Raw genomic sequence first — 25,779 nt, 5'->3', positions numbered from 1 at the left:
GAGTCAAGAGTGATACGTTAATTTGAAGAGCATTTCACCAGACCACCAGCACCGTTATCAACATCACCAGTCATAGAATCATGGAATGGTTTGGGTTGGAAGGGACCTCAAAGATCATCTAGTTCCAACCCCCCTGCCATGGGCAGGGACACCCTCCACTACACCAGGTTGCCCAAAGCCTCATCCAACCTGGCCTTGAACACTTCCAGGGATGGGGCAGCCACAGCTTCTCTGGGCAACCTGTGCCAGTACCTCACCACCCTCAGAGGGAAGAATTTCTTCCTTATCTCTAATCTAAATCTCCCCTCTTTCAGTTTAAATCCATTACCCCTTGTCTTATCGCTATATAACCTTGTAAAAAGCCCCTCTCCAGCTTTCCTGTAGCCCCTTTAAGCACTGGAAGGCTGCAGTCAGGTGCTTAAACGGAGAAAAAAGCATACACAGAGAGAAATTGCTAAAAATACAGTCAAGGTGGGATTGCTGCCAGGGCTTCAACTCTGTGTGCATGGATCAAGCGTGGGTCCCTTTGGTTCATCAATGGACAGACATAATCACCTTCTTAAACATAACGGATGCGCAGGTTTGAAGAATCATAGAATCATAGAATGGTTAGGGCTGGAAGGGACCTTCAAAGGTCATCTAGTCCAACCCCCCTGCAAGGAACAGGGATATCTCCAACTAGATCAGGTTGCTCAGGGCCTCGTCCAACCGGGCCTTGAACGTCTCCAGGGATGGAGCATCCACCACCTCTCGAAGGCAAGTGGTGGGTACTGATGGCTCTTCCCAAAACCTCTGGCTCACGGTTGGGAAGCTCAAGAGCTTCCAAATATTGCTAGCCACTGATCAGGGAAACATCACCAGCCAGGTCACATTCAAGGCCGATGTGCCGCAGGGAGCTGGAGGCTGAATCCTCTGGCACATCGTGCGCAGCCTCCGCGCTCCTGGGTGCTGATGGGGGAGGTCAGAACATGTTAATAGGTGATGCCAACAGAGCTAGGGGGCACGTGCTGCCTGGCCTGCCTGCAGGAACACTGTTCCCAGGGTCAGGCAGGACATGGAGCAGCAAGGGAGGAAATGCTTCATGCCCACACTGAATTAAATCATATCATAGAATCATAGAATCGTCTGGTTGGAAGAGACCTTCAAGATCATCGAGTCCAACCATTCACCCTGCACTGTCGGGGGCCCTAAACCATGTTGCTCAACACCAAATCCACACGGTTTTTAAACTCTTCCAGGGATGGGGACTCCACCACCTCCCTGGGCAGCCTGTTCCAATACTTCACAGCCCTCTCTGGAAAGAAATTCTTCCTGATATCTGACCTAAATTTCCCCTGGCATAACTTGAGGCCATTCCCTCTGTCATTCATATCATAGTCCCCTATCAGCATGGGAAAGTTTTAGATGCTATTACAGCTCTCTTCACTGCTACAAATGTTGATTTAAAGAAGGGCAAATACTGTAGAAAATGGAAGACAAACGAATGGTAAAGGAATGCTCAAAGATGCTCAATGGCTTTACGTTGAAAGAGGGGAGATTTCCATTAGATCTAAGGAAGAAATTCTTCCCTCTGAGGGTGGTGAGACACTGGAACAGTTTGCCCAGAGAAGCTGTGGCTGCCCCATCCCTGGAAGTGTTCAAGGCCACGTTGGATGGGGCTTTGGGCAACCTGGTGTAGTGGAAGGTGTCCCTGCCCATGGCAGGGGGGTTGGAACTAGATGATCTTTAAGGTTCTTTCCAACCCAAACCATTCTATGACTCTATGTCACGTGCTAGACCTATCTTCTCCTTTAAGAAGAAAAGAGAATTTTACCCAGCCACTACACTAGTGGTCTGCCATGCTCAGTTTTTACCCAGAACAAGGGCTTGGAATCATCATTAAATTTTCTTTCTTTCTTTCTTTCCTTGCTTTCTTTTAATTGACCATGCTATACTTCTAGGTTGGATCAATCCCTTAAAACTCTGTATGTGTTCTTAAAAGGCACCTCTGAGACTGAATAACTCGCAATTTTGTGATAGTGAGGGGCAACAGAGCATCGCATGGTTTTAATTACACTCTCCACTAACTGCATGTAAAATTCCCTGTGTCAAACAACTCCAAGCCAGCCATCCCTCTAAAGAAATCAGTTTCTTCTTATGTAAACACATGATTCTGGAAGGAATGGTTATAATCCAGCCACACATTTTAAAATCCTGTTTTCCTTTCACAGCACAAATACTCTGGGTTGCTGCTCTTTAAAAAAATCACTGCAGCAGCTCTGGAGCTCGGAGGGTATTTCCACATTGAGGGCTGCACTGGTCCCACTTACGCCAGCACAAGTCAGAACAAACTCTGCTTAAATCAGCAAAGAATTCTCATTTTAGCCTTAATTGCTGCACCATACTTGTTCTCGTCCAATTTAGCTGATACAAGCCTGAAATGTAAATCCAAATACCTAAAAAGCATAATTGTGAAAAATCAGTGTTTTGCTGTGATCTCTCACAGCCACGTTGAGATAACAAGACGACGGCAGCTGCGAGCAACCAGGGTCACAGAGGATGGTGGTGGTGGTGAGTAAAATTTTAAATTAAAAAAAAATAAAAAAAAAATATCAACCCACAGATGGAGAATAAGAAATAATTTCAGAAGTTTTATCTGAAAGGGTCCTGCCACTGTGTGCAAGGCAGACCCCGCTGCAGCAGATGTGTCCCAGGACACTGCTCTTTACCCAGAGGAGCATCAGGAACAGGTTTTTCTGGAACAGGTTTTCCTTCCCATCACTTCTGGCAACGCTCACACCTGCCTCGTGGTGAGTGCGGCTGCATCACAGGGACTGTCCTGTCTCATAAAAGCAGCAATTTATCCACAGAAATGTTAAGAATTGATAAAACAGGCATTCCTCCACGCTATTTGTTACGTTCCTTCCACTGCAGACATAAGGCCAAACTCTGCCCTTCCTTACACCAGGATAAACTCCGAGCTCAGTACAACCAGTATTTTTCCTGAAGGAAAATAAGGATGTTTTCTGAAAAATTCACTGAAAAAAGTTATCGTTTCCTCCCTCTCCTCCCCCAGACTCTCCACCCAAACAGCATTTTGCATCTGTAACCACAGTCACGCAGATGAAGCAGCTCCTACTCCCCAGCACAGCAAGGTCCTCAACAAAGGGGGAATTTTTGAGAGGAACACAGCAACGATGATATAATGAAACCTTTTCTTGTTTTTTTACCAACTCTAGTGATAAACGTTAGGTGCACAAGATAAGGAATAGGAACATGACAACATTTTAGCAAATAAAGTAATTTTTCTAGTAATTTTTCTTTTCTAAAGTAATTTTTCTACCATAAATCAAGCAACCACAATGAGCTGCACAAATAATTATTATGCTCTGTTACCGAAGCCTCAATTCCTGTCCTGCTTCACTGCAGTTCCCAGAACACACGACGTTCTTCTGGTCCCCTTCACTAAGTGACATCTGGCACACTCTTCTTCACAGTTGAACTTGCCTAGTTTGGAAAATGTGTGTCATTTTGTGCTCACTCTGCTGTCCCCACCTGGGCTTTTTCACTATCTTCAAAGAGACTTTCCAAAAACCAAGTAAGTGCTGAGAGGTTTCTGCCACCAGCTGAAGTTTGGATGTTTCTTACAGCCTTGCTGTAAAATAAGTGAACATATCGGGGTTCCTTTCCTTTTTCATTTTTAACTCTCGCCAGGATACCAATTAATTGTTTCTCAAATGACCTCAATGTTTTGGCTCCAACTCCCCAAGCCTGTCTCCAGGGCTATCCTTCATGGTTATGAGTTTTCGGACATCTGTGTTAAATTTTATCACAGAATTACTATTTCTTTGTGCCCTCTTGACCTATTTCAGTATACACAATGCTAATTATAAGTCTCTCCCTAATTAAAAGTGACTACCACCATATATTTAAATAACACTTATATTCTTACTGTGACAAATGCAGCAATGCTCCCAATGCTTTAACCTTAGGATACGCATTTAAAAGAAGGTGAGTGAGCAGAACATCTTTTTATACAAGTTTGAGAGTTTTTTTCCAGACGTTTTTGGCAAACATTTATCAGGGAGCTACGCCAGACATCGTTCTCATCAGCTCCAGTGGTTATCTTTAGAATAAATTCAGTGATAATTGCGTAGCATGACTTCACTGATTTATTTTTAACTTATCTGAGACATGGCTTTCTTCTTAAAGTCTTAAAACTTGAACAGCTTCTTTATTCTTCAGTGCCAAATGATGCAATTTCTTGTATGATGTTCAGAGGTCATTCTGCCAAGCTGGTGCCCGCAGCGCCCACACAGCTCTTACTGCCACCCTTTAATTACAGATTTCTGCTTTAGTGTCAATCATCCTTACGCTTGCATTTGAAATGCATACCTCAAGTTACTTCTACAAGCAGGGATGCTGCCTATCAGGTGTCTGTAAACTATTTTGTATGCTTACCTGACCCTATAATAACACAATCCAATGGTTGAGTGAGTATATACTGGAGTGATACAGGAGGGATACCAAGATCAATACGAAAATGGCAATGTAGCAACTTATGGGAACTGTGGTACGTCTTACTTTTGGCTGATTGTTCATTCATCACGACTTGAATATATTTAATATAAATTTACACCGTTTCACATGCTCATGGGGATGGTTGTGGCTTTATTATGCAAAAACTAGCTTTACCTGGCTCCTGATGCATTGTCGTTCTCGAGCTGTCGGACAAGGAGCTTGGCTATGGCAGTGAAACTGTTGCTCATGCGGTAGATATCTCTGCTCTGGGTACCCAAAATGCTCAAGAAGGTGTCAGTGAGATTCTTAATTTCCAGCAAAAGAATGTGGTGAAATGAGTGCTCCATGTTGGCCAGCTGGTTCACCAAATACATCAGGCATATTCTGGCTTGCTCCTAGATAACACGAGGAGATAAGAACAATTTTAAACAAATACATTTGTTGTTTGCTTGTGCAAGGCAGATGTGTGAGCATGCTGCTGATTAAAACATTGTCTTTGGGGAATAGTGGCTACCCCACAAAAACAAACAAAAAGGCAACTGCATCAAATGCAGAGTTTATTTTTGTGTACTGTTGGTGTTACGTTTCTTCCTCTTGGTATTACCTAACACAGTGTAACTTCAGTACACCTTGTCTCCTCCTCAAACCTACAGTCAAGAGTGCCTAAAGCCTCTCTGAAGGGCCCTGCTTTGCTCCAAGGTGGTGAATCAGCCTGGCTCAGTGATCAGCACACCAGCAGCAGACCCAGCTCCTGCTTCACCTTTGACGAGCCTTACCAGCCTGGCCATACTACTTCACCTCCCTATACTGTTTCTGTGCCCTTTTTTTGCTTTATTCTGTGCTGTTTGTGGCAGGCAAACTCTCTTGCAAGAGGTCAAGCATTTGTGCACACTGTTCCAGTTCACAGGGTCTTCTCCCCCAAGATCTTTCTCCTTGTGTCCATACGCGACCTGTTGCACACGGAGCCCGCAGAGGCGTTAGGATGGACACAAACGTGTGATAAGCTGCCAGCAGACCTCAGCTCTGCAGACCCTGCGGCTCAGGTCTGCACTGGTTTGTGGCACTGCACGACCCATGACCGAGCAGTTTTGCATCTTTGTTACAGCCTCACTGTATTAATGGTCTAACGTCCAGATTTTGGCTTTGTCCGTGTTACTCTCCACTCCACAACTGCAAACAACCGAGGGTCACCAGGCAATTGCAGTGAATTCTGTGTATGCCATTAGCTGTTACAAACACTTCGCCAGGAGTGAAGATCTATTTTTCAGACCAGAAGATGTTTCCCAGTCACGACATCCCCTCTGGACCCGTTGGGTGTTGCTGATTTGCTATATTTAGCAGAATCACTGAAGAGCCTGTCGTCACCAGTGCTACCCAGACTGAGCGGGGCTCCTCCAGCACAGCGTCGGCAGAGGAGCGAGGTGCAGCGGGTGGGAGCGGGGGGCACTATCAGCACCTCTTCTTGCTAATGGTGAGAGGTTAAAGTACCTCGTAAATCACAGGGGTTCTCCCCTTTCATATCAATTCATTTAGGAGCAACACGCAGATTAGACTCCGAGTAACGCCGCAACAAAGAGAAGCCTAAAATGAGATTTCGGTTTCAGACCCCATCACACGCGATAAGGCGCCGCCTGGCAGCTGTATCGATCACTGCCAACACACTGAAGTTTGAGATGCCCTCTGTAGCCAAAGTTTTGCTAGCCGATTGTTCAGGGGGATGCGATCTCGCCAATCTACCAGTGAGATCGCATCCCCCACAAATTAGGATTAAAGGGGGCTTTTTCGGATCATAACATTAAACATGCAAATGTTTTCTGGCAAAGATAGTTTATCATCTCCGCTTGGCAAGGGCACGCAATTCCAGCTCCAACTGTTTCTGCGTGTACGTGTACAAATTCACATACAAAACAGAAACCCCAAAGGTGAAGAAACGCATTAAGGTTCCTCTGTTTTGTTATAATTGTGTTAAACGTATTAGGTTCCACAGTCCTAAAAATATCTAAGTGGGAAAAGCAGCAGAGAAAGTGGCAATTAACAGAGGAGCTCATATCAGATCCTCCACTGGGGTGAGCGGGTACGGCTCCGCTCAGTGATTGTTACAGAAATTGGGAGATATTTTGCTTTTAGAGCCTGTGCTGAAATGCAACGAAGGCAAAAAATAAGAAATTCTCCTCTTCCCAAGGGTTAGCAGAAAAGGAGGGGCAGTCGTGTGCCATACACACACTCCAAACACTGCGGGGCAATCGCATTATTACCTCCTCTCTTCTGGGATCTCATAACAGGAGGGAAAAAATTGCTGAAAGTTTGATTCCAAATACAGCCGAGCCATAAAAAAAAAACACACGGGGGACTTTGGCAGAACGTGGCCGAGCATCACAAGCATGACACTTTTTGAAGAAAAAGTCAACTTATTTCAAACAAAAGAGGATCTGCTACGCCGTGCCATGACAGAGATAAATGAGAAAAGCCCGTCAGACAAATTGCTTCCCTTCAGCCACACGGGGAAAAAAACTACAGCTACGTCCTCGGCTGGGCTGGGGTGACAGAATGAGCTTTTTTCTCAATGGCTTGAAAGAGGTTGACTTTTTGGTACATTTTCACTAGTTTATTTGGAAGATGATCCTCCCTCCAAGAGATAAACACAGGCTCAATTAACATTTAAAACACATTTTTGTTTCCTAAACAAACTGCGCAGCAGACGTAACTGGAAGAGAAGTTTTGACCGTTTTCATGTCACTTTGATCCAGCTGGAGTGTCTCCAGCCATGCTGAAGTGCTGCTACTCGCCTGGAGTGAGGTAAAAGAACAATAAACTCTACTGAGTAATATAATATGTAACTGTTACACCAAACAAAATTACAGCAAAATAGCTCAACATGAAAGCAGTCATTATCCCTGCCGCAATTTTTATCCAAAAATTTTCAGAAAGCCTGTTTGGATGTACACTACCCATTGTTACTTTAACAATGCGTATTTTATGTGTTCGTGTGTTTTTTTCATAAGCATCCCTTGAATTTTATGGCATTACATCTGCCAGTAGGTGAAGATCTAAAATACAAGCAATGAGGTGTGGCAAAGTATTTTGCTTTATCTTAAAATCAGGCTCAGGAGAGTACAAAAAGAGATCATAAGGCTTTCAGAAGTAACTCTGGTTTCTAGTTGGTTCAAAACATACAGTTATTGGGAAAAAAAAAAAAATTAAAACGTTCAGTTGACCCATGCTCCAAGATGGTGTTTTGCTTCGCACAAATTTACGGTTAAGGGACAAGTTCTGATTTCAACTTCACCCATGAGACTGCCACTGACATCAACAGCGGTGGTGTGTCTAAACAAGGGGGCAACCTTTGAAATAAAGGGATCTCTCTTCAGCCAAACCTCTCATCTCTCCAGGGGTCGGTCTGAACTGCCAAGGTGGAGCGAGCCGCTCAGTGAAAGCACAAGAGGTTGCTTCTAGAAGTCAGAGGAAAGGATTTTCTGCATGTATCTGCAATCTATAGCATGAATCTATAGCCTCAGTCCTCGCCACCTCTTTTCCTCCCAGTGAAATAAAATATCAATAAATAAAATTCCAACAGTACCGTTGTCCTTTCACTTCCCACTTGTTTTGCTTGGCGGGGAAGGGGACGCTGATGCTGATTCACGTCTATAAGCAAGAACTAGCAGCATATCTGTAACACGGCTCCGTTACAGGAAAAGGAAGGGGGGAGAGGTGACAACAGGGCTTTTCAGGAAGGCATTGCCACGGTGGGCTGCGAGACGAGACCATCAGCAGTGTGTGTGTCTGCAGGGACCGTTTCGCCGCTTGCACATTCCTACTTGGACCTGACCTAAACAAATTCACTGGCTGCAGTAATGCTTGTAACTTAACAGTTACGCTTAGATCAGAGTATTATTTTAATTCTTTCTTGTGGGTCCACTCATCATTATATATGAAGCCTTCAAGATCTGTCCAGCTCTTACAATGCCAGATGTGCTTCTGTTTATTTTATGGCAGGCTGACTGTCTGCGTCGCAGTAAGCGATGCCCCATACATCAGGGAAATCCATGGCATTTTTTTTTTTCCTTTTGAGAAGCCTGGTCTGCACAGGAACATCCAGAGACACGACTCATCTCTTGGTTCACAATAGGGTGGGGGTACAATCTGCACAAGGAACTGCAGGAGTAAAGCAAACAAATCCTTGACAAGGGAAAAGGAGGACTGTGAGAGATCCACTGTGTTACTAAACACCAGGACCCTTTGGTCACCACGTCTGGTGATGCAACCCTAGGCAATTGTGGACCAATGAATGTCCCACCAAAGCAGCTCCTCGTACACCCACAAAACTGTGGGCCACAAAGCACTCTAATTCCTTGAAATAAAATATAAAATCCTTGGAGTAGAGACAAAACTCACAAGTAGAAGGAGAGAGAAAGACCATCGGTTACAACGTCTGCGAAGGAAGAGGGAACTTACTATGTGAAATGGCCCAGGAGACGTGGACCAGCAGACCGCATCCCACATCACAAAAGAGACAAAAGCCCCATGAAACAAAAGCATTCCACAAGGAGAAAACGAGAACATTTAAGCCCCCCCAGCAACTCTAGCATAAGTTTTCACCCCAAATTGCGACTCGCCTTGGCTCCAGCTGCAATGCCCAGCCATCACCCAAGCACGTTTTAAGGCTCTTTCTGCACCATTTATGCCAAAAGGAGTAACCAAACTGGCAGCGTGGCCCTGCCAGAAGCACATCCAAACCCTCCCAGGGCACTAGTGACACAGACGTAGTGCTCCCCATCGAGGAAAGGCAGAAGGCACCAAGTCTTGTGGCAGAGGCCACTGCCAGACTGCTCCTGGGCAGGGCTGGGGCACTGCAGACAGTGCTGAGACCTACCTGCTCCTCAGGCTGCCCCAAAGCTCCTCTATATTGTGCTTGGACCTCTCCTCACCTAGAAAGCTTGCCTTCATTTTCCCACCAAGATGTTTTCCCTGGCTGAAGGCACAGTGTTGAGAGCCTCTTTCTGCCAGCCCGGCTCCTCTGCCCAGCACAAAGGAGACAGGACAGAGCGGGGACAACCTCTGGAGAAGATCCAGTGGTGAGGTTTCACAGGATGTGTAACCTGTGTCCAGGTGACAGCGTTGTGCAAGCCTGGCACGGATGTCAGGAGCCTCATGGACTGATACAGCTCAGAGGTGACTGCAGAAACCAAATCAAGTCACTGGGGCACTGGTAACTACTTAGACATTTCAATCAGGGCAGATCTTCCATAATTCAGAATTATTCATTCACTATCTTTTTAGAAAGCAAAACGAGAGAAGAGCCATTCATCTCGCTTTGGAGAGTTCACCTCTGCCAGCTTTTGAGTGTTGCTTTTATTGATGTTTTTGAGTATCCAGGGCAAGGTCTCCTGGATGTCACTAAACCAGAGCCAACTACAAACAAAAAAAAGTGTGCCATCCCTGCAAACACGCAGCGCTCGTGGCGGCAGAGTGGGCTGGAACGCAGCCGGCTGGACATAATGCCAGTTACTCAACACTTACAAAAGATGGGAAATTATTCAATGCAGCCTTGCCCAGGCTGCCTGTGTAGCTACATGCATCTGCACAAACCAATAGATTAAAAAAATACATGGAGAAAACTGTAGTCTATGATTTCCAACAATACATGAAATACAACGTGTCCACTTGGTTCCTTGCTTATTCTCAGTACTGGCATAAAACAATAACAACAACAAAGGCAAAATAAATTCAGTGTCTTTTAAGTAGCAGAACACAGCAGAAAAGGGGCTTCAGAGACACTCACACGAGAAGAGCTGGTTCAACATGCTAAAATACAGAATCTGAATTAGATCCTTAAATTCTGATGCCAGCTGTGCCCATTTGAAGATTAGCTAGTCATAAGCTGCAAAACTTCTAGATGACGTTGACTTTTAAGTACTAAATGCAGAAATAAATGTGGTCAGCTGCAGTTCTTATAAAGGTAAATTTGCTGGGGGAATGTAAATAAACAAGGAGAGAACAACAAACTTGCTCTGCCCCTCTGCTCCTGACCCGCGCAGCTTCTCCCTGCCTGACACCAGGCTCCCCTGCTCCACAATATCCCTTTAAATTAGTGCAACTGTCTCATCCAAGAGTATTACCAAGAAAATTCTGATCATTAAAATGGGTGTGCCAAGGAGAAATTCCCCTTTAACTTCCCTGCATTTCTCACGTCTTGTTTTACATAACAGGGCACAACGCACCCTGATGCCTTGTGATGGGTTTGCCCGACGTGCCTACACTGGGGTAGGTGACACGCTTCGAGCTGCACTGCCAGACCTTTGTCATCAGGCAGAGTCGTTGCCCAACGGTTGCCAGCTGCCGTACGGCACGCAGAGCCTAACCCCCAACACCACCCACGTTCGAGATTTAAGGGACCAACTTTGGTTGGAGGCCAAAAGAAACTCTCTTCTCTGGAGATTCTCCAATGACCACTGTCATTCATCAGAGTGCATCGTTATCTGTGTCTAAACAAGCAAAGAGAAGAACTGTCATCTTAAAGGCAGAAGATGACTACGTGGAGGATTTTTCCCCTGCACAGCAGAACGATGCCACTTTTCAACCCTCCTCCCTCCAGCGGAGTCAAAGGAAGGACAACCAATAGGTCCGATTCAGAAAGGTAAAACCTATCGTGAAACCTCCAGCCTTTATGCAGGCAAACTCCAATAGACTTAGTGCAAGTTTTCCCTCAAGGAAAAACCGTGTCCTGAAAGGACACAGAAACTGTGGGATTCAGCTCTTCACTGAAATAAATCATCCAGGTTACTGCATGGCAGGCATCAGTGCCACACTTCAGCAAATGGTTAGATTTATTACATGCCATTCATTCGCTGCCATACAACTGAGTTTTGTCACAGCCACAGAAATCTGAATTATTTACCAGAAACTCTCTGAACTCAGCAGAACGTTATTTTTGCCTTTACAGAACCATGATTTGAGGTGGAAGGAAAACGTCTGTTAGCAGTGGTGAAAGACACGTAAACTTATACCCAGGAACAAAAATAAAGTCTCCTTAAAAATCATCATGTGTTTTACCATGAGAGTGGTAGAACACTGGAACAGGTTGCCCAGAGAGGTGGTGGATGCTCCATCCCTGGAGACATTCAAGGCCAGGTTGGACGAGGCCCTGAGCAACCTGATCTAGTTGGAGATATCCCTGTTCCTTGCAGGGGGGTTGGACTAGATGACCTTTGAAGGTCCCTTCCAGCCCTAACCATTCTATGATTCTATGATAAATAAGTCTAATCAGTTTGGTGCCCTCAGGACATACGAGGTCTTGAGCAATCAGGTAGTTTACAAGCTCATGGTGGTAATCTCCTCCAGGCTGTATTTTTAGGAGCAGGGGATAGCAGCAGGCAAGATGGGTCTGGTTGGGCTCTACGGCATTTCCCAGTCCCAGCAGGACGAGGCTAACATCTGATCCCCATGAGCAGCATCCCTCGCTGCTGGGGATGCAGGGATCTTTGAGCTGCTCCTTGGAGCTGGTATTTTGGGGAGGGCAGAGGCCTCTGGGACCTCAGAGCTGCCCGATGGTTTCTGTACACACATTGTGTTGATGGCACCTGGATGAAGTGAACACCGCTCCTGCATCCAGACTGCGCAGCTGGGACTAAAACAAAAACTTCAGTGCAAATTCATTATGCTGCCATGAAACTCCCATAATTTTTTTAGGAGTTTGTCAGTGTAAATCTTTTTTAGGCATAATATTTCCATTGGGTCAGATCCCAAAGCAAGTGAACTGTGAAGATGTCCCTGTGATGAGGCTTGAGCCCAGCATCACCACTGAGCATTTTCATTATAAAGACATTTGTCAGAAGTATCCAATTAGCTATGGCTACAAAGCCAAAATATCTGGATCCCACTACACAAGGAAGTTCATATTTCACTGCATGATTACAACATTCCTGAAGGCTATATGCATCTAAAATATGATATCATACAGAGAGGGTGCAAAATATTTTTTTTCCTTTCCTCTGCCATGTGCCTATAAGTGAAAGGAAAGGCAATTTAATTTAGCTAAGCCCCCGGAATAACGACAATTCTGTGCTATTTTCAAACAGAAATTTTAACCATTCTATAAAAAGACAATTCATATAGACAGAACACATGTGCACAGGCCAGATATACAGTTATAAATAAGTCCATATATTTATCTTTATAGCTATGATAATTTAAATATTTATCTTTTTCATGCTCTTTAATCTCTTTCAGAAAGTTTCTTTCTTTCCTGCTAACCTAGACCCCCCTTCTGCAGAGACCCTTTACTAGGCGACCGTTCCTTGGTTAGAAGGTCCAGGGGCAGTCTCGGTGACTGAAATACCACATCTGATTTCCGTGGTACTTGCTCTCCTGGCCATACTGGTGTTACAGTCATGGTCTTACCACCAGAAATATGTTCTGGTAAGGCAGTCTGGTTAGTCATGAAGAAAGGAATACTTAGATCTATTACTTTATACAAGGTTTAGAAAAAAAATCCCAAACAATCCAACCTCCAAACCAACCAACCAACTCCTGTTGTTTTTAAACTTACCTCGTCGATGTGTCCAACAGCTCCAAAGATCTTTGCTGTTTGCCCGATCAGACTTGGAAAACTCTCACCAATTTCCTTCAGCAGTGGAAGAAAAGTGGCTAAGGCTGTTGGTTCATAGCTGGATACTTCTAGAAGTATGTTCAGAATAAGGTCACTATGGCTAGGGTCTCCCAAGTGTCCAAACAGAAACGGAATACACTCTTTCAGCACCTATTCAAAAATCAGAAGCAAATTGTGAACTTATTTTTTTAATTGTGAACACATACAGCCAAAAGAGGCACTGTACATTGGAGTGATAAAAATAAAACACTAGACTTTGACTTAGTAAAGTCGTTTTCCACCCTTGCTGACCTTTGCACAGAGCTCTTGCTGAGGTCAATTGAAGTTCAGCTTAACATATGGAATAAGAGTAAGCTGTAGCCTTGAAATATTGCAGTTATGCATATGTAAGTAAGGAAATGCCCAATTGTAAAAAAGACACACACACAAAAATAAAACCCTCACTAAATATATTCCCTTGCTCTGGGCCAGTCCTGTACTTTTTTTATTAAAACAACATAGGATTTAGCCTTCCCCAATGATACAGTAAATTGAAGTACTAGTAGAAATTTTTGGTTTCCACCAGAAACTAAATAACGTGCAAGGTTATAGCTGGAACAGAGGGAAAAAATAAGAGACAATCCTTGTTGTACAAAAAAAAAAAACAACGCTGTAGGCAAGTTGTCATTTTTTGTAACAACACAATTTGCAAAAGGTTGAGGGTGTAGTCTTTAAAATCCTCTTACAAACAGGACACAGTGTGTACAGCTATCTACTGAATGATCATTTGTCATATAAACACACAGGCACACTAATACACCTCTGATTTAATGAAATTGTTGCATCTGTGTTAAAATACATTTCAACACAGAAATGGGGCATAAAGTGACCCTTTCTCCTGTTACGATTTTGAGCATCATCAGTTTTAGCAAGTTGGTATCTATTGCTCTGGCAAAATACTGCAGGTGGGTGGCTGAATAAACTGTTAGTATTAAAAATTACAGTAATAGCAATATTGATAATATCGAGCAACCTCAGACGTGTGGGGTCCCAGCGCGGAGCCCCGCGACAGCCAGCGGTGCACCCCAGCCCCCTCCAGCCAACAAGCCCCTTGCTTCCAAAACCAGCTCTAGTTCATCTAGCACTGTGTGTTATGATAAAGATTCCTAGGCTACCTGGGGGAAGATACTACCTGCTATTGATTCTTCTTTTCCAAAGATTTTACCAATTTCATCATTTCACAGAGCAGGTAGTTTTGTGCCTTGTTCTAACGCGCTGGATGCTGTCAATGATGTGCAATTTTCAAGGCATGATATGTTTTGCCTTAATTAATCTCCAGCTCGCTCCTAATCAATTCCTAACTCATTTCAGTTTTCCTTGATATGTAATTTAATACACTTCGTATATTCTACCAGAAACATAGTTATGGGAATTCATACTCAGCTGATAGAGCAAAAGCCAAAAAAGTTGAGAACAATTCTGGCTTAACACAAATGTCTTGGTTCAGCAGAGTTATTGTTATGTTCTCTTTATGATTAGATGGAGAATTTGGAATAGAATTAAAGAATTCACGGGGAATTAGTATAGGAAAGCACTGTCATGCATGTTATGGGACTCCTCACTGTTAGGAGAGCCGCTAGCGGACAGATCGTGCCAAGTCATCTGAAACACATCACCTCCTCCAAAAGGAGGTGCAGCATTTAGGAGTAAGATCTTCCAAACACGGTTTTACCCCCACTTCTCTTTTCCTAGCCACGATCTGGAAGAGCCTGAGGAGGTGGTGTTGTTCGGCTTGATCCAGCTGAGCCATCAGTGCCACCAGCTCCCGCAGGCGCAGGTTTATCGGCTGCGGTTGCTTCTCGTACAGAGCGGGCAGGACACGCAGCAGCATCGAGTTCCCTGAGGGCAGAGCAGATGAGAGGCCAGTGACTCACTGTTGATCAATACCCTAGAGCTGGAGAGAGCCCTAGAAAATCAGCACAACTCTGGAGACAACAGTTTTTAAGAATCATCAGTATAAAACCAGGGAGGCACGAAACGCGCTATAAAAAAATACATACTGGGCCAAGAAACCCAATAAATAACCTAGCCAGAAACAGAACGAATCATTGCAGGTGTAACAACATAGGTGAAAAAAAATAATAATCTTATTAATTATAATTTTCATTCTCAAGTACATCATCATGAGAAGGCTGCTTAATGAGCTTTCAGATTTGGACGATACTCTGTCGAGTCCCAGACCAAACTAAGTGTGATTTAAATTAACCAAAAAAAAAGAAGGCTGGAAAGCACATAAAAGCTATATTTCTCCTTTGTTGAGATTCAGACTTTCAAATTAAATAAGCAGCATATGGAAAGAATAGTTGGTTATTAAGAGAACTGAATATGCATGACAGTAAACTGGAACATAAATAGTTAAGGATGCCATTTCCAGGAACAGAAAGGAGCCGGAGAGATTCAACTGCAGACAGACAAAGATAGGCAAACTCTCTCTCACACATTTTCTTAAGATGTCTGTGCATAATTCAATTTGAAGCCCAGGCTCATACCAAATATATAACTTCACGTTGCTGTACATGCCTGCCTCAATATATTTAAGTTTCACTTGAACAACATATGGAAAACATCTGCCTATTACAATGCAGTATGGCTCCTTTTGTAAACCCTTGGAAGTCCTTGAGGTCTCTTTGGATTTGGTTTCCAATAGGAACTAGCTCTCTGGCCTGCTGCTTTTCTTTTTCCCCCCCCATTTAAATCTAAGCCTTACAATTTGGGAAGATAAGCAGGTCACTTCACGGACGGGAGAAAAAGGACGAACAGGTCAGACCAGACCACGCGGTTCTCTTGCCAGATACAGAAAACGCACCCCAAGACACTGTTAGGTCTGGCAGCATCACCTCTGAGCCAAGAAACTAACACATAATTCATTGCAGGTTCAGACAGCTTTTAGGCAAACGGCATGCAATGGTCCCTAAGGGCTCCTCACGCTCCGGAGGAGTGCCTCCGCGCCGCCGCATCCCGTCCTGAAGCGTTCCTTCTGCTTGGAGAATCCTTGCCTTCTCCCCGAGGCAGCTCAGAGCCCTGGGGACAACCACCGTGGTGCTAAAGGCAGGGTTCAGAGCCCACCCCTACTCCCACGGGCACGGCGAATTTGTCGTCTGTTCTACATACAATAAAGCCCAAAGGCCAGTTGCAAAGAAAAGGTATTTGCTGAAGAATTAGCCCAAACACGTTAGCAAGCTGTTCAGTTCTGGCCATTTTCTAGCCACATGCTTTGCACAAATCTATTCCTGATGTTACAAGTGAGTCTGTAAAAAAAGTGTCACTTTTTTTTTTTTTTTTTTTACGAGTGTCACTAACGTACCATGAGCAAAGCACCAGCTCATCCAAAGTTAGAACTGAAATGGTAAGAGGATGCATTTACTTGAACTTTTCTAGACTCACATCTGAGTTTAAAATTGAACAATTCTGTAACCAAATACACTAAAAATTATTTTCTTCTCTGGATAATCTAGTGTTTACAGAAATAAGTCCTTGCTTTGCACTTGCATGCATTCAGTGGATGTTTTCTGTCCATATGGAACAGAGCCCTGAAGCTCCAGTCGAATTGCAGCAGTGGTAACAATTGCAAAAGATGAAATTCCCATGTTCCTGGCAAAATTCATCTCAGCTGTAAAAGCATAGAGGGAAGGAATTCAGCAGAGATGAACAAAACCCAGCAACTTTAAACAAGGAACGCCAGCGACTAACCTGAGTCATGCTATTGCCTAAGCTGGGATGTCACGGACGGGAAGGTATCTGGAAAGTAAGACTAATTATTCAACCTGAGAAAACAAGCATTTTAACTATGGGGTGTATGAGAGGAGTGATGCAATTTGACATGACAACACGATGGATTGCAGCCACCAAGCTTCTCTGAACAAAAATACTTCGTACAAATGCAAATTTGGGCAGTTTCCTGCAGCAAATGTTGCTGGGTTTACATTCACTAAGATAAATGGAAAGCAAAGGCAATTTAGAAGCAACCCCATCACTTTGAAGCGATATTTAAATGACCTCACTGACAAGGAATTGCTTTTAATTGAACAACCTGTGTATACAAACTTGTAAACAACCCAAGCAGACACCACAGTTTGTGTCTGTTCTTCCTATGACTTAAGAAAGGTCACGAAGCACAATCCATTCATTATTTTCTTGTATTTTCACGTTTTGAGTTAGCCCTGAGTACCTCTTGCCGTTTGCTTGCCACACCTTTTCACTCGCTGAGGGATGCACACACACGCAGCCCACCTTTTGATTTTCAGAGCCCGGGCAGTCAGAGGCCACATTGTGCCCGCTCCCAAGTAATTCACTTTTTTTCCATTTTGCTTCATCTGGCTCAGTCTAAACTAAAAGCCTGAAAAGTACGTTTGTTGTCTGAGGGTGGAAAAACATCATACTCAACTCCTTAATTATCTTCTTTCCCTCTTCCTTCCCCTACCACCCTTACCCCCGATACTTTCCAGATTCGATTTTCTCAGACTTACCAAGCAGACCACACACTGGGAATTACGCAATTCAGGCAGAAACTCACGTACCCTTGGGGACACTCCATGGCTTTGCAGCGCTGGCTGCAAGTCAGGCAGGGAGGAGGCATGTAGGGCAGGAGCAGCCCCAACTGCGTGCTGGGATGGGGCCAGTCCACCCCAGTTGCCCCAGGCTTGTGCCCTGGGCACACCTTGGCCGTGCTCCCTGCACACCCGAACTGCAAAGGGTGCCTTGTGCTCGGTCTCTGCTCTGCCCAACCCATTTTCCCCAGAATAACTCCAGTTAGGCACATACCTCCCCGAAAACATTCACCTCCACTTTACCAAACTTTTGAGGTTTCTCATATATTGCTTCAACATTACTATTTATTATCTGTGCTTGCAGGAGAGCAGCTGGAAGCTCCACAGCAGCAGAAACTCCATATACACATAAGGTGAAACAGCATGACAGCGTGGCACGTAGGAATGGCACGGCACCGTAGGAATGGCACGGCACCGTAGGAATGGCACGGCACCGTAGGAATGGCACGGCACCGTGGCCAGCAGCCCAACGTGCAGCTAGCTCAGGTTTTCACAAGCAAGGCTGGGTGCTCGGATGCATCTGGTGCAGCAGCACCAGGCTCCCAGCACCCTTCTGCAGTGCCCGGAGCAGTGGGCTGCCCTGGGCTGTGCGGAGCGAGCCTGGCAGGGCTGGGGAGCAGGCAGCACTGGTCCTACCTGCCTCCTCAGCAAAAGGTGACACCTGCAGAGTGCCTCCTGGGCTCTGCTGCAGGAGAGGGCAATGGCTGAGGCCACGCACATCATCTCTGCTCCTCATGCTGCTGCACCTCCTGCTTATGGCCTGGGTGTCAGAGGCAGAACGAGCAAGAAGGGAAGCACAGGGCCCTCTTTTCATACTCATGTGTATGATGATAAGGGGCTAAACCAGAGACTCAAAGGGAAAGGGAACACAGACTGCAAGTTAGATACAATTTCATGGGTTTTTTTTTTTTGCTATTCTCTGAATATTTCATAGCCAATATATAATTTGTACCATAATACCCCTAATCTCGCCTAAGCAATGCATCTCTGAAATAATTAACAGTCCATTGAACTGATAAGCTTTCCAGAATTCAAAAGTTTAACACCAATAACAATAATACTTAGCACTAATGACTAATCCAAGAGTGCCTTCTTTTGGTTTTTTTGAAGTTAACAGAAACAACTCTAATCATGCAGCTGCTAATCTGCACGCTCCTGAAACAAGATACTAGCAGTAACGTGTTATCCACATAGTTATGATGTTGTTATTGGTTTTTAGGACTAGAAGGGCAAAACTCTAACAAGCTGGTTTTAGGAGTTCCCCTTTATCGCTTAAAGCAGTAAACTGCTAGTATATAACAGAAGTTTAGATGTGTAACTATCAAAAAAGCTACAATATTTAGATTAAACCATACATGCGCATCCAAACTCACTCCAGGTATGTTCATTTTTCCAACACTCCCCCCCGGAGCCCTGGCACACACCAACTACAAAGCGAGTTTGCAGAGAACGTTTTTCTTTCCACCAAGAACACCAACCAGCGTGTTGTCGGCAGCGGGCTCCGAGCGACTTCATCCCCGCGCTCACCCTCGCACGGCTGCACGTTGCAGCCATCTGCTCCGGGAGGGGAAGGGGCAGCTCGCAAGAGCAGCTTTCCCCACGGCTCCCCCGAGCAGTGCAAACCTGGAAGGCTGGGATTGAGCAAGCTGCACGCCCCCCTGCTCCTCCCAGCCAAAACCAACAGTCAGAAGTGCTCTTGTTACACCACGGCGTCGCTCATTCATTCAAGCTGAGGCGCTCGGAGTATTTATTAGGGGCTCGCTGCCTCCCGCTCGCAGTCCTGTCTCCGCTGAAGTCTGACTTGGGCTTTAGCTCCAGACAGCCCAGCTATTTTCAGGAAGCAGCTTGGAGAATGCTGCCCCAAGAAATGCTTTCTCTGCTTACGCTGTTCTGTGTTTTCAGGGCTTCTGTTTCTGTTCTGGATGAAGACGATGACTACGATCTCATGTATGTGAATCTGGATAATGAGATCGAAGGTCCAGCTCTCGGTGCTGAGGAAAGTAAGTAGATTTAAACCAAATTTGTGTTAAGTGCAGAATTGCTTTCTTTGTTGCCTCACTCTTGTAAGAGTTATTATTACAAAGGTAAATTTTTTTTTAGAGGAAGAAGCATGTGCTTGTACCAGTAGATTGTTACGGACAGCAAATGCTAAAGCACCTGGATAGTGTGCCTGGGAATTCACTTTATCCTCTCTATTTCCCAGTTTTCCTGCAAAAGACTGCTGACAACACTTAGTTTTGGAATGGCTAAAATACACACTGCTTTACTTTTCTGTTTTGATACAGAGGGAAACGCACTGACAGTCTGGAGCACATAAGCCTCGTGCAGAGCCAGATTTTGTCAAACACTCCTTCTGTTTAAAAACATAAGTACAAAGGAATAGCAACATCTGTATCTTCCATTCCAGCTGTTTCGTGCGACTGCCAGCGAGAGCACACCGAGTGGGACAAGCTCTTCATCATGCTGGAGAACTCGCAGATGAAAGAGAACATGATGCTGCAGGCGATGGATGAGATCCTGAAGGTGGACCTGCAGAGCCTGAAAGCAGAGCTGAGCCAGCTCACTGCCAGCCTCGCGGGCACCTTCACCACCGTGCTCGAGAAAGTCACCTCCCGCATCGTGGCACAGGTAGAGCAGGTGCTTGTGAGGAACAGTGACCAAGCTGAAGAAGCCAAGAGGCTTCAAGAGTCCGAGCAAGGAAAAGTTCTTGAGCACGTTCTGCTGCTGAGCCAAAACATGTCCAGCAGGCTCGGCCAGCTGGAGAACACCTGGCTGACGAGGTCTGAGGTGGAAGCTCAGGAGACAGCTTTCCAGCAGGATAAATTCAGTCCCACCAGAGGAGACAATCTCGTTTTGAACTCTCTGTGGAAAGAGCTACAGCAAACCAGAGCTGAACTGAAGGCATCGCAGCAATGGGCAGCTCAGCACTTACTACCAGCAGGTAAGTCCACGTGCGCTGTGTTTTACCGGAGAGTTCTCTTTGGTGGGCCTGTCCAAACAGACCTCCTAGAAACACTCCTCTTCAGCACCTTCCTCTGCATATGACTCCAAAGCAATCTTATGAAACAGCACAGCAGCTTTCTTGGAGCAGTCTGTACACACAGGGAGGAAACTCATTAATTGCTCCTGAAAAAGAGGCGCTGAGCTTTTCAAACGTGGGATGAAAGTCCTTACACTGGGTAAAGCAGCCACTCAGTTGGGTCCCACCTCCTGCAGGCTCTCCCAGATCAAAACGATTGCCAGAGAGCAGCAAATATATTTTAAATATACAAATTACGTTCTTGCACCTTTTACCTTCCCAGCTGGTAACTCCTGTGCATACTCACGAGTCTCTGAGCTCTCCTGTTCTCTCCATGCCTGTACTCACTCCTTTCTCTTCCTAAACTAAGCGCTGTCTCCTTCTCACCAACTCCAACTGCCCAAGAGCAGAGCTAGATCCGAGGACACAGTGCTGACATCAACCAGCGGAGCACGCTTCCCGCAGCAGGGAGGGCACGTTCACTGCATGCAACTGTCAGGACAGAATTATTTCCTCAAGCATGGAAAAATTAGTAACACTGTGGTATTATTGCACTGGGGTTTTTTTTTTTTCCCCCCTTCCAAACTGTTTGCATTGGTCAGCAAGCGAGGTGGCCATAGAAAGATGAGCTCACGTCTCAAATTTCCTGTCGTTTTTTCTATGTATTGTGATATGACACCCAAAAAACAGCCACAGCAACTCGGGTATGGCAGAGCAGACCCCCAGCTATTGCAGGCGTGGGTGCAAAATTGCTACATGCACAACGTAACCACGTTGAACATAACTCTGCCTACCAGACAGCCATCCCTGCGTACCTTCTAGACGTTGACATGCCTTTAATGACCATATTTTCCACAAATCTAAGTTACTGCAGCTTAAAAACCCCACAGAAACCTACACTCGCAGAATCCCACGGGTGCATGCGAATAGGAAGTTAGGGGTGCAGTTACACCAGCCTTGCCAGTGACACTTAGCAACACCACCAGTATGAGCAAGGAGCAAAGGCAACAACTTCCCCAAGCCTACTACAGCACAAACACAACACAACAACAGTTTACATCCAAGTGCTTTACAATCCAACATCAATCTGCCCTTTCATGCAGGACACGGATTCAGCTTTATCAGTAAATTGCTTTTACTCCTTTATTTATGGCAACACTTTAGTAACCTTTGCATGCTAGGAGTAGATCTTACAGTATACTCCTTTTTTTCCCCCAAAACACATGAATCTTGCCTTCCAGAAAGCATGATGTCATTCTTTATCTCTTTCCTGTAATACAGCAGCCTCACAGTTGGTTACTCTGCACTAGGAGAGAGTAAAAAACCAACTTGATCAGCATTAATGATCTCAGTCGCACTAGTGGAAATTCAGATTATTTCCACCGGTTCCTACATGGCTTTATGTTAAATGTGGGTTGTTTCAGTTTTGTTGTTAAGGTTTTTTTCTTAATTTAAAAGATATATTTTTAAGTACTTCCAGAGCCTCTCTCTGGAAATTTCTTTTCAAGAGAATTTTTAGCAACTGACTTTAATTTCTCACATCTTGAATTACTGCCAGCCATACTCTTGAGAGTTTTTCTAATCACACTTTTTGTTCTTCAGTCAGGCTGGTTTTAATTCTGTTTAGGCCTTGATAACAAAGCCTGAAAGCTTGCTAATTGAAAGCTTTTCCACAATAGTGTTCCCAAGTAGCATTTTAAGGAGGATCCCCAACAGTCGCTCGCTGCTCCTGCCCTCCTCAAAAGGGCCAGGGAAGAAATGTAAAATCTTCCCCAAGCTGAGAGGAAGCAGTCTATGAAACGGCACAGCAGCGCAATCCTGGAGGACACAAAGAGTCCTTCATCCACCGAAGCAGAAATTTCCACACACATTTTCGACCCTCTAGCTTGTTCAAACAGGAAATGAACCAGCTTCATTGCAGAAGGGGGCTGCTTTTTCCCATGTGTTGCTAAGAATTTTAAGTTATATATGACTAGGGAACAGTACTTAGAATAACAAAAGTGGCTTGGCTTTAGTGATCATCAGATACTCTTCCAAGATTCATAAATTTCTGTTAGTGCTTTTAACTAACCTAATTTCTATCATTGACATCTTGATTAACTGGAGATGAGAGATGAACTGGTTTAAAAATATCAGTTGTCATACATTTCCCATGCTTAACCAGTGCCCGTGAACGTTACTGACCAAAAGCCCCAAGGCAGGGTGAGAAAAGGAAATCATTATAATAAACATACACCCACATCTCAGCATACTTCTGCCAACGCTCCCTGCGCCTGCTTTTCCATAGCCCCTGTCCCCTTCTCCTCCGCTGCCCAGTTATCCACGGGACCACTGCAGGACACGATGTCACTGCTCGTGATGCAGCTGCCCAGCGGCCCCGCTGTCCAGGAACGGCACAGTATCCAAACGTGCCATGTGATAGATCACTGAACCCGCTCCCTCGCCGTAACCGGTGCTGGTTTTATCTCTCCGTACTGAAAAACAACACGGAGGCTAAAAACAACGCGGAGGGAAAAAAAACAACGGAGGCTCAAACAAGATCTAAACGAAACAGAAAGAGGACAATCCAACATAACTACCTAATGCGAAGTGCTAACTTCTCCAGGTGGCCCAGCAAAAGAGAAGCTCTCCTGCAGGCACTTTGGAGCAGAAGGCACAGACCCTCGGGGCAGCCCAAAGTGCCAAAGCAAGCACCAGGGCAGGCAGGCAGCATGAAACCTAAATGCCACTTTGCATGGCACAGAACTGCACAACACACTACTTTGGGAGTGAGGGAAGAGCCAAGCCTTGCTCCTGCAGCCCCATTATCATAGAATCATAGAATGGTTTGGGTTGGAAGGGACCTCAAAGACCATCCAGTTCCAACCCCCCTGCCACGGGCAGGGACACCCTCCACTACACTAAGTTGCCCAAAGCCCCATCCAACCTGGCCTTGAACACTTCCAGGGATGGGGCAGCCACAACTTCTCTGGGCAACCTGTGCCAGTGCCTCACCACCCTCAGAGGGAAGAATTTCCTCCTTAGATCTCATCTAAATCTGCCCTCTTTCAGTTTAAATCCATTACCCCTTGTCTTATCACTACACACCCTTGTAAAAAGCCCCTCTCCAGCTTTCCAGTAGCCCCCTTTAAGTACTGGAAGGCTGCGATAAGATCACCCCGGAGCCTTCTCTTCTCCAGGCTGAACAGCCCCCCAGACCCATTGCCACAGTGTTAGGCAAATTCATCTGTCAGAACCGACAGCTTCTTCGAAGCATCCTACACCCCATGGACGAGCTGAGCTCTCAGCTCCCTCCGAGCAGCCCAGAAGCGGGCGTATGTCAAGGGTGCTAACTGTGCATGTACAAACCAACGAGCTTTCGTTTACCTAACCATCTTTCTAACTTTTCCAGGGTGTGAAACGGCAATTCTATTCCCCATGCGTTCGAAAAAGATATTTGGGAGTGTCCACCCAACTGCTGGAATGACTCTTCGCTCCTTTACTGCTTGTATCTGGATCAAGGTGACTGAGGCTTTGGACAAAACTATCGTCTTCTCTTACGGAACCAAGTTCAATCCATATGAGATCCAGCTTTATCTCAGCCGGGAGTCTGCAGTGCTTGTTGTTGGTGGTGACCAGCACAAGTTAGCTGCCAAAGATGTAGTTGTTCCTGGGAAGTGGATCCATCTCTGCGGGTCCTGGAGCTCGGAGAATGGATCCGCATCCCTGTGGGTGAAGGGAGAGCTCGTAGCTACCGCCTCAGACATCGCCGACGCTCACACCATTCCGGACGGAGGGATTTTGCAGATTGGTCAAGAAAAGAACGGCTGCTGCATTGGAGGTGGATTTGATGAAGCTTTAGCCTTCTCTGGAAAATTAACTGGCTTTAACATGTGGGACAGAGTGCTCAGCGCCAAAGAGATAGCAGCGCAGAGCGGAGAAGACGCGTGTAGCACCAGGGGCAACGTCGTCGGGTGGGGAGTCACAGAAGTTTTGCCGTACGGAGGAGCACAGTATGTTTCTTAAATTCTGGCAAGGCAGCTTCTGAAGCAGAGAACATATTTCCTGAAGAGCTGAGTGCCAATACATACAAGTAAACAGAGCCGTAGGAGCCTGTGTCTCTCGAATTCCCAAGCAAAATCAGCGTTACAGGTTTACAAGATGAGGTACTGTGGAGATGGGATTTGATCCCTGCCTGCTGTTTCAGCAAAACACTGAAGAAAAAAAAAAAAACAAACCACCCCACGTTGAGGCATGATATTGGAAAAGCTATTCCTGAGGTCAGGCGACTGCTGTCTCTCTAGCATAGTGTTTTCCGACGTGTAAGAGCGCCACCGTGGACGTGTCGGAGCTGAACGGCGCTCCGGGCATCCCTGCTGATGGAAACACATCGGGTATCCGGGCTGACTGGTCTCTGCAGAACAGACACAAGGCTGTGCATCTTCCAGGCTCCTCCAGCCACTGGTTTTTATAGGCTAATGTGAGTTGTACAGAGGAACCCCACACACCAAGGAACACATTGTTTATTAATCGTTGTTAGTGATTTGTAGGCTGTAACAAAATTAGCTCCTTGTTTAAAGCATTATTTATGCCACGGATTGACCTAACGTATGCAAGTAACATTCCCCACCATAGTCTGATGTTACATTTGGAGAAAATGCAGCTGTATTATATTGTAAATTGACTTTGTAATAACTTTATTGAAATTATTTTTGTAAAGTTGTTCTGTAAATAAAGATACTTTACTAAACTAGAACTTTCCCTGTTTCTCGTGAACTGAAACTCTGAACGTAAGCACCAATTTGGGATTTTTTTTATGCTTTGAACCACGTAATTTTAGGTGTTTATAGAAAAACAACATAAATATCAACTTCTCATACAGAGACCCTCAGAGGACTGAAATCTGAGCATTAGCCAGAGATGTCTTGAAAGGCCCATCATGATAACAAATCCCTCTCGTGAACACTGCCACATGCAAGGGGATCTGCCACTCTAGGAGCTCTCCCACGTGGACATGGTCCCTTGTGCAGAAGAGATGCTTTGACAGACTGACACACATGCATTGACCTGAGGCTGTGCTAGCGCAGCGC

General features: G+C 45.2%; 2 protein-coding genes across 3 annotated transcripts in view; one reads left to right on the top strand and one right to left on the bottom strand.

Moving 5' to 3' along the window:
- Positions 1-25,779, bottom strand: part of VEPH1 (ventricular zone expressed PH domain containing 1) — a 79,943-nt gene that overhangs the window by 43,282 nt on the left and 10,882 nt on the right. For both annotated transcript variants that reach the window (XM_086618450.1, XM_086618451.1), the window contains exons 4-6: positions 14,817-14,983; positions 13,046-13,255; positions 4,675-4,895 (exon numbers count right to left, since the gene is read on the bottom strand). In XM_086618450.1, coding sequence (XP_086474576.1) covers positions 4,675-4,895; positions 13,046-13,255; positions 14,817-14,983 — 598 coding nt within the window. The remainder of the gene's footprint in view (positions 1-4,674; positions 4,896-13,045; positions 13,256-14,816; positions 14,984-25,779) is intronic.
- On the top strand, positions 19,544-24,715 carry PTX3 (pentraxin 3). The gene is made up of 3 exons (XM_009982901.2): positions 19,544-19,691; positions 20,099-20,632; positions 24,102-24,715. Exons 1-3 carry the CDS (start codon positions 19,544-19,546, stop codon positions 24,713-24,715), a joined length of 1,296 nt encoding a protein of 431 aa, XP_009981203.2.

Source organism: Tauraco erythrolophus, chromosome 11 (genome assembly GCF_009769465.1).
Source record: "Tauraco erythrolophus isolate bTauEry1 chromosome 11, bTauEry1.pri, whole genome shotgun sequence".
Taxonomy (NCBI): Eukaryota; Metazoa; Chordata; class Aves; order Musophagiformes; family Musophagidae; genus Tauraco; species Tauraco erythrolophus.
The sequence above is the reverse complement of the archived record's forward strand: the minus strand, read 5'-3'. Positions and strand labels throughout refer to the sequence as shown.